This window comes from Thermobia domestica, chromosome 12 (assembly GCF_964235325.1).
Source record: "Thermobia domestica chromosome 12, izTheDome1.hap1.1, whole genome shotgun sequence".
NCBI lineage: Eukaryota > Metazoa > Arthropoda > Insecta > Zygentoma > Lepismatidae > Thermobia > Thermobia domestica.
Genome location: NC_137465.1, coordinates 216,443,514 through 216,456,543, shown reverse-complemented (window position 1 = coordinate 216,456,543; position 13,030 = coordinate 216,443,514). Strand labels below are relative to the sequence as shown.

Below are 13,030 nucleotides of genomic sequence, written 5' to 3'. Positions count from 1 at the left end.
CACTTGGCCCAAGACCCACTCCATCTCTGGTACGTAGTCAGGAGAGTATAAAATATGTGGCTTTGTGTCATTATTGACAGTTTCCTGCCTCACTGCGCCTCGCCTTTGCTGTCCTGTCCTCTGGCCAATATGCGGCTAACCTAAGAGCATGTTCCTACGTCATATATAAACAATTGGAAAGGAATGACGTAGAATACATAACGAATAATTTTATTACCTATTTTTGAAGAAGATGAGATTTAAACTGTAATGTTTGAAGTATATACCTACACATTTCCTATATGACAATGTATTTGCTTACCAGGAGCCTCTCCGTCGTAGGAGAAGTTCGGAATGAGCAACGTCTGAGCGTCAACGACCACAATGTTATCTGAAGACACTCCATGAATACCGGAAAGAGCACCAATCTTTTGAGGTTTCGGGAAATCCAAATTCCTTGGAATTGTCACATGACCAAAGTTTACCTGAAATCATTACAAAAAGGAAACAACACATGATTAGTTCAAAACTTATAATATTAGTGACATTTTATAATACTAATAAATATTGTTAATAGTAAATATATACCTACCTCTCCCCAACTTCCGGGGCTGAAATTGGATTTAAAAGGTATCGGAAGTGTCACTGTTCATCTCAGCGATCTCGAAAACTATGAATTCGGCAATAATATTGGTCATTTTGGATAATTTTTATGTATTTCCCCTTCCCCCTTTCCTAAGTTGCACCGTCAAAATGAAATGATAAAAAAAAAAAAAAAAAAAAACATTCAAGGCCCAAACCTCATCTATGGTGAAAATTTGATCGAGATCGGTTGGATAGTTCAAGTGTTATTAAGTCAGAAAGTCACACAGAGAAAAATTCGTTCTCCGGACAGCGGTATATTGTACAAATATACGGTATCCTCTTGCTTACTATAGAAATCTGTACGGAGCATACGTTATCCGTATGCTACATAGGCACTGCCCTTAGATGTTACATCATGCCGTTGCAGGATGTCTGGCATCTAACAGTTTTCCGTATATCACATGCATAAACTTATGTTACCTTCGTCAGCTATATGTTATATACGTCCATTTGTATGTGAGATCCTGACCGCCTACATTGTTTCATGGAGAAAGTACGTATAGATGAAACACTTATACAGAAAGTATTATAAAACATGTGCTTTCAGTTATACGTCTGCTGTACGTTAAGTCCAAAAACTACAGGAATTAAGCATGTAACATATCTTTTTACCTACGCCACCTACAATTTTTTTTTCTCAGTGCACTTTCATTTTTATTTATATAAATTACAGAGCCTAAAGTACTTTGCAAGAGCTTTTCTTCACGATCAAATTAAGCATTATTTTTTAAGTATACATTGTATAGATTCCTGTCAGGATGCAATAACTTCGTGATAGGTCGCACATTTTTCACGCAAGAGATCACTTGTTCGACCCCAGCGATATGACTATGAAGTATGCAACATTGTGCCCGTGGTTTTCTCAGAGTTCTCTTGTTTCCTTTCACATTCTCATCCCACTGAATCTTCCAACATCATTCATTTAGGTATATCAGTCGTTTCCATTAGCCTAGAAAAGGCATAACCTGAGAACTTTAAATTGAAGGTTTCTTATATGTTCGACCGGGAGAATTTTGTATGATAATGGGAGAGAACGATCCATTGAAGTTTTACTGTATTTCTTATTATGTCACTCGGGACTCCGCATTCTTTTTAGTGTATTGCCGGGTTCAAAAGTAGAAAACTGATGAACGGAACTTAGTCCCTTCTGAATAACACCCAGAACATCAAGACACGAAGGTAATCTTTTATCGAAACTTCTACTCAATACCTATCAGGACTTCTACTCAATACCTATCAGGACTTCTGCTCAATACCTATGAGGGGTGAGGACTTCTGATGCAGCAACCCAGCAACCGATCAGTAGGAGAAACGGAGGCCTAGACATGACCAAGGTGGGAGTCCCTAAGTATGATTTTTTACCAAAGGTTAATAGACACATTTGCCATTGAAAGGAAAATAAATCCATACGTGAAAGTATGTACTAGACGTGATACTTTAATTAGACAAATACTAATTAGATTCATTGTAACGTCCCCAAAACTTTCTACCTAACGAATAATTCCAGTTCTGGAAACAGATAAATAATTCATTTATTCTCTTCCATCTTACATGGTACAGTACACACGATTTGTTAAAGTTATAATAAACTTTACAAAATAACTTTCGAAGTGCCTAATTCTAATCAAAGATGACAGTGGTCGCCGGTCTTACGAAGATTCTGAGCTACTGTACCGTTTTAAAATTCTACTGTGAGCTACCAACTAAAAGAACTACCATTTTTTTTTTTAAATCTTACATTTGTTTATTGCCTACTCTAGTAAACATGAAATCAATTTTAATTAAACTGAATGTAACAAAAACAAACTTAAATTTAAATAATAATAATAATAATACTAATACTACTACTAATAATAATATATCAAATATTTTTTGACGCTATTCTGGAAGTCGAATCTCCTAGATTTAGTTACTTTTAACTCAAATTGGCAACACTGATCAAGATTAGCCAATCGGAGCGTTAACGCGATCTACCGAAAATATCTCCGCGAACTACTAGTAGCTCGCGATCGACGGTCTGGCGATTACTGGCCTACAGGAAAGAATTTTAGGAAAGAATTAGGAAGTATTATGCTTAAAGCCATGAAAATGAATGACAGCCTAAATAATCCATGTTCAGGTAGAATTAGATACGTTCATACATCTGTCTTCAATGTCATAATTGCTGGCCATCAAGAGCAGTAGCGGATCCAGGTGGGGGCGATCGGGGCGATTGCCCCCTAGAAGAGGAAACTTTTTTTTATTTTATATATAAATAAAACCCATCCCAGAGTTTGGAGCTCTTAAAAGTTGCTCTAAATAGCTGTATTACAACCCCCAGAAGTCCGTCTGGATCCGTCCCTCATCAAGAGAAGAGTTTGCGACCCCTTAAATTCATGTAGCTTCACAGCGTTGGTTGAGCTCGAAATATCATTTGCTTACTAAGAATCGAACCACTGACCACTTGTTAACCATTCGAGAACAAGCCAAATGTCGGTACGCACGCTAACACTAATGATAATAATAATAATAATAATAATAATAATAATAATAATAATAATAATAATAATAATAATAATAATAATAATAATAATAATAATAATAATAAAATGAATTTTCTTTTACCATGGAGCTCGCTCTTACGTCTTCCGTTGTTAAATAAAGGTCACTAAGCTATAAATTATATACACTACATGTATGATTTTGCTCCTTCGTATAGGTGCTCTTTGTGGCAAGCGAGATGAATCTACGTGTCTTTCACCATAATAGAAGAGTCATCCAAAGAAAGCAAATTATATTTTAAGAGCGAAAAGTGAAACAGTACACAGTTAATGCCGTTAGATTATATTATTTTTCTGGCGTCATGTGGTTGTAAAACAACAGATTTTTAACGGATTTTTCCCCTTTTATTTTTTTCGAAAGTATAACTGTTTTAAATTGTGACGAATAATTCGATTATTATTTGGCGAGACTCGTTTTGCTTCCTTGCGTAAGGTAGAGACAAGAATTGGAAGCAATTTTCAACAATGGGAAACTTCTTCTCCAACAAAGGAAATCTTTCGTGTTTGTGGACGTTGGCCTTTTAGCCTTGCTAGGCAGGAACCTTTGGGTTGTCAGGTTGCATTTGCAGTTTTCTTAACTGGTATTGCAGCTTTCTATCTTGTTTGAAAAAAAAAAAAATATTTTTTTACAGTACGTATATAATGGAAGATTCACGTGGAGTACAGACAGGAAAGGGCGAACAAAGATATCGTAATTGCTGATAGACAGTAATGGTATACCGAAATGTTATGAAATATAGAAGTAAAAAGTCACATTTTGCTCCGTAATTTTCCATGCTATACCAAATGCAAACTTAGGTTTAGCGTAAGCATTTTCGCTGTAGGAGATCCAGGTTCGATACCCGGTGGGAGCTAATGTGGTTCGGATCTCACGTTAAACTATACGTCCACGTTTCATATAGATTCGCTGCTGAACGGGATGTAAACCCCAAATTAACGTTATGGGCATGGGCGGAGTTTGGAATTGTCTCTTGGGGGAGCAGACCTTTTGTCTGCTGGGGGGGAGGGGACACGGCAAGTACAAATGAAGGGTAAGGGAAAAAAAAGAAGGAATGTCACAAAAATTACATTTTTGAGAAAACGGCATTTTAATATTGAAAATCACGTACAAAGAATAGGGTTATTAAATCTTTCGCCCCTTTTTACATGGATATTTCTACATCTACGCGTGCATGGCATATACAATCAAATAGTACCACGAGTCACCAACAGATAGGACAAAGCACCCGGTAAAGCACATGCATGGACATTTCTTGTTTTTTCCCCTTACCCTTCAAATGAGAATTGAAGGATCTTATAGATAGCATTTTTATTTTTTGTCAAAAATTTGGAGGGCATGCCCCCTATACCCCTCCCATAGCTCCGCCTATGCTTATGGGTTATGTGAGTTTAATTTCTTTTACGCCCGAGGCCGAGAGCGCGGCGCATTATCGGCAAGTGCCAAAGGCGACGATTTCTCTGTAAACTTGGGGGGAAGGGATTCAAATGTAGAAGGTATATATATATATATATATATATATATATATATATATATATATATATATATATATATATATATATATATATATATATATATATATATATGAGGATTTTAAGACAAATTACATTGAAATTATGCCAAATTTTGTATATTCATAAATACAATAGGGGGCCCATTTAAGCTTTGGGAGGGGGGACCGGCCGCCCAGGATCGGCGCCCTTGGCAAGTGCTATAGTAGATGATGGCCGACTAATCAACCGAATTCCATATCTTTTTTTTCGATATTTGATATCAGATAGGGGGCACGGTGGCTTAAAGCAAAGGCGGATCTTGAAGGTAAAAACTGAGGGGCCAGCCAGAAGGCAGATTATGATAGATATATCATAAGCCACTATAAACTTTCAAAATTATATAAATAGTAGCTTCAATTATTTTTCTTATTCAAAAAATGAGGGACCTAGGCCTCACGGCTTCGGGTTACATCCGCCACTGGCTGAGTGGTAGATCTTTTTTCTTCTGGTGCGTCGGGTCCATGGTTCGATCCCCGACCAAGTTAGTTTTTGTAGTGGACAATACAATGTCCGTGATATTTCTCGGGATGCTCCCGTTTCCTACTACATTCTCATTCCACTAACTCTTCCATCACCATTCACTTGCCTTATTCTACCATTTTCCTTAGCCTAACATCCATAATCGTACGACGTTAAGATCCTACCTTACTAAAAATAATGTAAAATTTACCATTTTTCTTTTGTTTGTTTATTCATAAGTGAAAGAAGATAATGAAATGCAACATACTACAATCATAGATAATGTTGTTCTACAACAGAAAATATAAACCTGAAGAATTTTCAGTGTTGCCATTCATAGAAATTACAGTGTTGCCAGAATAACAATTTCCCTAAAATCTAAGTTAAGGCAGCGACTAGAGGAACGATCTCAACTGCACTTGGTTACGTATCGTGTTGTTTGGGCCTGCTGTGAACTACTTTTTAAATAGCATTATTATTCAGTTTTAATAACTCTATGTTAAAACTATTTTGTTTATTACAAATTAAATACAACTATTATTTAAAAAGTAGTTTACAGGAAACCAAAACAATATGATACGTAATCAAATGCAATTGAGTTCGTTCCTCTAGTCGCTGACTTAATTTAGATTTTAGGGAAATTGTTATTCTGGCAACACTGTAATTTCTATGGATGACAATACTGAAAATTCTTCGGATTCATATTTTCTGTTGTAGAATAACATTATCTATGATTGTGGTAAGTTGCATTTCATTATCTCCTTTCACTTATTAAAAACAAGCAAAAGAAAAACGGTAAATTTTGTATTATTTTTAGTAAGGCAGGCTCTTAAACTGAAAGATTTAATTTCTTTAATAGTACATAATGATGACGTCAATCACGCAAACTTTGACTTTATCATTATCTTGACTATTGTGTTTGCGTATACGCAAATCGTTCGCGACCAAATGTTTCGCAATATTTTTCACGCTCATCTTTAAGAGTTCTTAAATTACCGCATTTTTTGTGTGCTGCGATTCGTAAGCTTTGCGAAGACTCATATGGAATGAGGTTCACTGTTAGATTCGGCAGAGGATTACATTTGAACTTTCTTAATTAAAATTGAAGTTAATGAATTAATGATAAAAGAAATAGATCTTCTACTGGTAATACACACATTAGTATTAAATTCAAATTTCAATTTTATTCGAAAAATATTTCTAATAATCATCGTAATAATTATTCGAACCTTGGAAACCAATGTTCGAGTACTTAAAGTCACTAGTTTAAATTGGGATAAGAGATGGCGCTGTAAACAATGAGTATTGGGAGCTTTATTCTCAATCTTTATTATTTATAATTCATTACTTTTGACAATTTTACTATTTGTGACAATCTTATTACACTGTGTTTCAATTTTAATATATTCATGCGCCGCTTATCCTTTATTATTACAATAACAGAGTGAAAAACAATTATATTTCAAACAGGCAATTTCGGCCATTTTGGTTCGTGCCATTTTAGTACATATGCTTATTTCAAACAAATTTGATTTAAAACCAATTTAGTGAAATAGTCCACAAGGCTCTACGGCTGGGACTTCCTTTATAAAATCTTCCGAAAGGGAGATATCTGAAACTGAACTGAACACTAGTTTAAATTATATACAGTGGACTCTTTTTAATTCGAAGTCCAAGGGGACACGAAAAAACTTCGAATTATCCAAAATTCGAATTATCCAACAACATTCATTTTCACATATAGAACAACAAACAAACCAAAGTATTGTGCATCAAAAATATATTCATATGGTGTAGACTTTACCTTTAAAGCAGCTTATTATTTGCGTGATCGAATATCGCAAACTAACAAACGACATTGACTCAAACAAACTACGTGTACATAATTCAAGCTACGTGTACAATGGAAAATATATTTACGTACAACACTACAACATACATTGAATAGCCCAAACAATTAAACATCAGTAACAATTTCAATATTCTGTTCTCACTTTTAAGAAGTCGTAAACCTCATTTGTTTAAATTTGATTGTTTTTGTACGGTCAATAAATCTTGAATTTCATGTACTGCGTGGAATACGATATTAATAACATTTGGTTGACTTTATCAATAATTCATCTTAAATTTTCAACCAATTCTGAAACAAGATGAGATTGGTACACGTTCTCTATCTTTACTTCTTCCCCAAATCACCTTCATCTTTATCTTTACATAGATTTTCTATTTATCTTTTGTATTACTCTTCCCTATGGCTGCATCTGGATAACTGAAAACACGTTAAAACTGTATTTCTCTGTTTGCATCTGTCCAACATTAACAATTTTCAACTGTATTTGCTTCGAATTATCCAAAACATAGGTTCAAAAGTTCGATTTATCCACGATTTTTTACTACTGTTTTCAATACAGTTTTCAAGGGGAATGGACTTCTGTTCGAATTATCCAATATTTCGAATTATCCAAGTTCGAATTAACGAGACTCCACTGTACTTGGAAAGTCTGATGAGATGAAAAGTAAAGAATAGGCCCTACTTATCCATCTCCACATGACTCCATATGAATAAAACGGTAGATCTTAATCAAAATAATATAAGGAGTGGTCTTAATTTTAGAGTAAAATATTATATTTATACTTACAGAAAACTCCCTGCACCACACGGAGAACCATTTGATACTACTAAGCGTCTTGCCTTCTGGTAACGTAAGGGTTATATGCTTCTTTCTGTATTGTCCAAGCACCTTCAGCCTACGGAAAAGAAAGGTATAAATAAGCTTTCTTTAATGGTAATACTAGAGTAGTATTAGTATTTAATGAAAAAAAAATAATGTTTACTGTTACTACCCATAATACAGTACATTCACTTACTTTGAAGCCTCCATCCCTGGTCAAATGATTGTCGATTGTTCTTTCGGATCACGAGGTTTCGAGTTCGACTCCGAGCTCCTCCGTGGCTAAGCGGTTAGCATACGCGTCTTTGGCGTGGGAGACCCGGGTTCAATTCCCGGCGGGAGCTCATGTGGTTCGCATTCCACGTTAATCAGTAGGTCCACGTCTCATATAGCCTCGCTGCTGAAAGGGACGCTAAACTAAAATCAACTCAACTCAACTCGAGTTCGACTTCCAGAGAGGGAAAGAATCAAACATCTTACAATGGTTCATATCTCACTTTAAATTTCGGTTCTTGCCCTACATAGCGTTTGCTGCTGACAGTGGCGTATTTACCATTTTGTTTCGGAGGGAAGGCTTTGCTAACTTTCGGAAGGGGGCTTTGCCTGAAAATGTGAAAATTCAGCAAGATATTTCATATACTTTACTATAGTAAGATTTCGGTTGGGGGGGGGGGCTTAAGCCCAGAAGCCCTCCCCCTAAATACGCCACTGGCTGCTGATAAAGGACGTAAGGTTTTTTCCATCGTATTTTTTATATAGGATGTGACAAGTTCAATATTAACAATAATTGAATCTAGATATGGAATATTCAAACTTTGTTCAAACACAAAGTGAGGCAATAATTAAAATGAAATGTACTGAAGTCTTTTAGTTTAATGTCTCACAATGATGTCCTTTAAGCCAAGGGAAACGGTTGATTAAGGCAAGTGAATATACGAGGGAAGGATTGGTGGGATGAGAATATGGGAGGAAACGGGAGTACCCCGAGAAAACTCACAGATACGATGTTGTCCACCACAAATTTGCTGAACCGGGGATCGAACCAGGGACCTAACGTACCGGATATAAGCGCTCTACCATTAAGACATAGTACACTTCTACTAATGAATCAGTTTATACCGGAAAAAGTAATGCGCTTTCGAAAGTGTGGTTCTTGCATCTCTGGAAGTTCACGAGTCCAACATTGGGTGTCCGCCACACGTTTTCCACTTTTTTTAAAGGTACTAGTACAGGGTGTCCGTTAAGTTACTGTGTATTATGAATGCATACTCCTACGTAAGTAAGTATGGCCTGGAAACCAAATTGCATATATACACACATCTTGAGAAAGATTTTGACTACATTAACGTTCAGAAGTGTATGCATACATTTTTATATGTTCAAACATGTTCATTTTTTAATACCTTTTAGGCAAAACTTTTCAAAATGCTGTTACTTCCAGTGCAGAGAAACGTTAGACAATCTGTGTAAGTAAACTAAAATATTTGTCTTGAGGAGAAAAAAAATATTTTTCTTTTCATCCTTATCATCAAATACTCTCTGTATTGCTTGCAATTTTCCTTTTAGAACAAACAAACAAACAAACAAAAAAAAAAAAAAGAGAGAGAGAGAGAGAGAGAGAGAATATCTTTAAAAAAAATCACACAATACAAAATGTCCACAAAGTCATGTCCTATGAACTTTGAACTATTATAAATGAGCAATGAATCGTGTGATATGAACGCAGCTTGAGCACGAAGCATGTGTAATTCTTTGTCAAAATTTCCCGAGAAAGACAAATACGGTACACAATTATAGACAAGAGTGAAAACTAGGATTTCATGCTGACATCATAAAATATTATTTAACTGTCAACCCACACTCTGTGAACACAACATATCGACTCTGACTTTTTTTTTTTTAATTATTTTAACACGTACCACGGCTAAAAGTAAGTTTTCATGGCATAAGATTTTGAAAATGTTTTCGGGAATATATATACAGATAGTGGACACTGAAAGTGAAACACCTGCTCAAATACGTGACTTGTAGCACAGGATGTTCACAGATCTCACCAGAACCTGTAGTTTATATCGTACTTTGAGCAATGAGTCACGTGTGCGGGTTTTTGGTAGTGACTCCAGTCGAAGAGGTTCATTAGTGAACGTCAAATCGTGTGTATAGACCGGCAGGCCCGTAGCCAGCCCAAAAATGTAGGGGGGGGGCCGGCTGAAATTAGGGGGGGCCCGACCCAACCATATTATAGTTCATCACCGTATTATAGTTAATTTGCAAGCCTACCGTGAAAATTTTAGGGGGGCCAGCAAAAATTTAGTGGGGGCCCGGCTCTCCTAGACCCCCCTTGATACGGGCCTGTAGACGGGTATAAAGGGGCCCACACACGCAAACCCATGTATGAAGAAACCTTCCAACATGCATAAAAAATTATAAAACCACAGGCAAGTTGATCGTGTATGGCCTTGTTAATAGATGTTGAAAGTTGTCAAAATCCTGTGTAAACATGCATGATGGTTTTGCCGTTCTTCATGCATGTTTACCGTGTCCGTGCTCGTTCATGCAAGTTGGTTGTTTTATATTTAGGTCCGTCAATCACGACAGCGGAAGAAATCACGTGACTCTTTACTCCGTAATGCCAAGGTCGTTAAGTTGAACAGCAAGTTGGTATATATTTGGGCAAAAAAATCTTCCAACATGCACGATGAAACAAAATCTTTCATGCAAGTTGGTCATACAAGTGTGTGTATGTCTATGGTCCCCTTAACGGGGAACATATCCGACTTCAAAACAGGGCAGATCGTAGGGCCGCATCTAGCAGGTACATCTGTGCCCCAAAATACAACATTTTATGACGTCTAACGAGCTACAATATCCAGAGTGATGTGTGTATAAGAAGAGGAAAGACGAACCATATCCAGGAGGAGTATCTGAAGAGAAAAACGGAAGTTGTCTGAAAGGGACGTCACGATGTTGACTAGGATTGTTGCACGAAACGGAAAACCACTGCATCGGCAATCACAGTTGAAGTGAATACACCTCACAGAACCTGTGTGCACGAAAACAATCCATCAATGCCTTCATAAGGCCTATATCCATGGCAGGGTCGTGATAGCCGAAAAGCCTCTAATCAATAGTACAAATACCGCACAGCGGGTTCAGTGGTGCCAGAAGAATAAAACCTTGACGTTGGATGACCTAAAACGTGTCATATTCTCGGATGAGTCCAGCAAGACTGTTTTCCAAGCAACAGGGAGAGTGTTCATCTGGAGAAACCCCACTGATGCATATAATGCAGGCTGCTTCTACCCAGTCAAATATGAAGGCGGATGATGGTTTGGGGCCCAATATCATGGCAGACTTTCGGGACCCTAACTGTTCTAGACTGTTGTGTCACTACCCCGGACTATAGAACCATTCTGGAAGACCATTTACACCTTATGGTTCGAATATTCTTCCAGGACGGAGTTGCGCTGTTCTAGAAGAAAACCTTGCACCATTCATATTGCTAAATTTGTCATAGAGTGGTTCGATGAGCATAACAGTGAGGTTGAACATCTGTGATGGCCCACTCAATCGCCGGATCTCAACACTATTGAGCCTGTACTGGGTTTGTGAGAGGTTCGAGTGAGAAAACAACTCCCTTCACCACGTGTATATGCTGAACTTGTCAAGAGGGAATGTCTGAAAATCCCTCTGCAAACGGTGCAGGACCTTCATCAATCCTTTCTACATTGTATTGCTGCTCTACTGGTCGCCAAAGGCGTCCCAACACCTTAATGAATATAAATTATGACTTTTTGCTAGGTGTTTCAGTTTCAATGTCCGCTACCTATCAACGCACCCTCCTCATGTGCAGTGATGGTTTCAGGGGATGTCCCAGGGAAATTTCGCCCCTGGAGCTACGAAATTCTCATGGGTCAAATCACGGATCATGCTCAATGAGGATTTCCAATATTTTCGCTTTAGTGATTTAACCCCCTGTGTATTGAAATTTCTTCCCTCCGCGAGAAAATGTCTGAAATTATCCCTCCTCATGAGGGTCTTTCCTTATGAGTACGTTTCCCACACGTCTCGGATTTTGCATTTCCCCTCTCCTCCCTAAAAAAATGTTCAAAATGGCATTTTTCCTGCAAAGTTTAATAGAATCTTCCGGTTTTCAGAGTAAATTTTCGTAACATGTCCCGGTAATTTTGTCTGAAAATCTTGGAGTTCTACTTATGTGGCGTATTTCACTTACTCAAAAAATAAATAAATAAATAAATAAAATAAAAAATAAAATAAAATAAATAATAATAATAATAATAATAATAATAATAATAATAATAATAATAATAATAATAATAATAATAATAATAATAATAACCACAATTTTTGTGTGCATCAAGTCACATGTTTTTTCTCGAAGGGGGGGCGCGGTGGCTCAGTGGTAGAGCGTTCACCTCCGGTGCTTGGAGTCCCTGGTTCGATCCCAGCTCGCGCCATGTGGACTTTGACGTGGACAAACACCGTGCTCGTGGGTTTTCTCGGGGTTCTCCCATTTTCTTCATTTCACCATTTCACTCATCATCACCGTCTCCTTTAGCCTAACCGGCATAACCGTGGGAGGTAAAACTTAAAGATTTCATTTCATTTTCTTTTCTCGAGTTCAAACAGTTCAGAATTCACTCGATAACTCTTTATGGACACTCTGAAGTAGTACATATAAGCCAGATGAACAAGAACAGTCACTACGGCTATATATAGTTCAAGGAAGGATTATGAAGAAATTTGGTGGAATGAGAAAGTAGGAGGAAACAACCTCGAGAGAACATACGAGTACTATGTTGTCCACCACAAACTCATTTGGCCTGATACCGAACAACGGTCCCTCACACAAGAGTTAAGCGCACCATTACTGATTTACCGTGTCCGAGAATGCTCAATTACGATACCTGTGTAATGAGCAGCACCAGGTCCGTATCCAAGGAGGGAACGAGGGGGGCCCGGGTACCCCCTTAAATTTTCACGGTAGGCTTGCAACTGAACTATAATATCGTAATGAAGTATAATATGGTTCGATCGGGCCCCCCCTAACTTCTACCGTCCCCCCCTACATTTTTGGGCTGGCTACTGGCCTGAGCAGCACGATCTCCTTACCTCAATATCATGAACTTTTGCGCGTCGAAAACTTGAAATCTCAACTGTACG

At 37.4% G+C, this 13,030-nt stretch overlaps 1 protein-coding gene across 1 annotated transcript in view; it reads right to left on the bottom strand.

Moving 5' to 3' along the window:
* LOC145667034 (uncharacterized) overlaps window positions 1-13,030 on the bottom strand; it is a 238,964-nt gene that overhangs the window by 116,170 nt on the left and 109,764 nt on the right. Inside the window, exons 4-5 of the mRNA XM_081734727.1 lie at window positions 7,814-7,922; window positions 302-464 (exon numbers count right to left, since the gene is read on the bottom strand). Coding sequence (XP_081590853.1) covers window positions 302-464; window positions 7,814-7,922 — 272 coding nt within the window. The remainder of the gene's footprint in view (window positions 1-301; window positions 465-7,813; window positions 7,923-13,030) is intronic.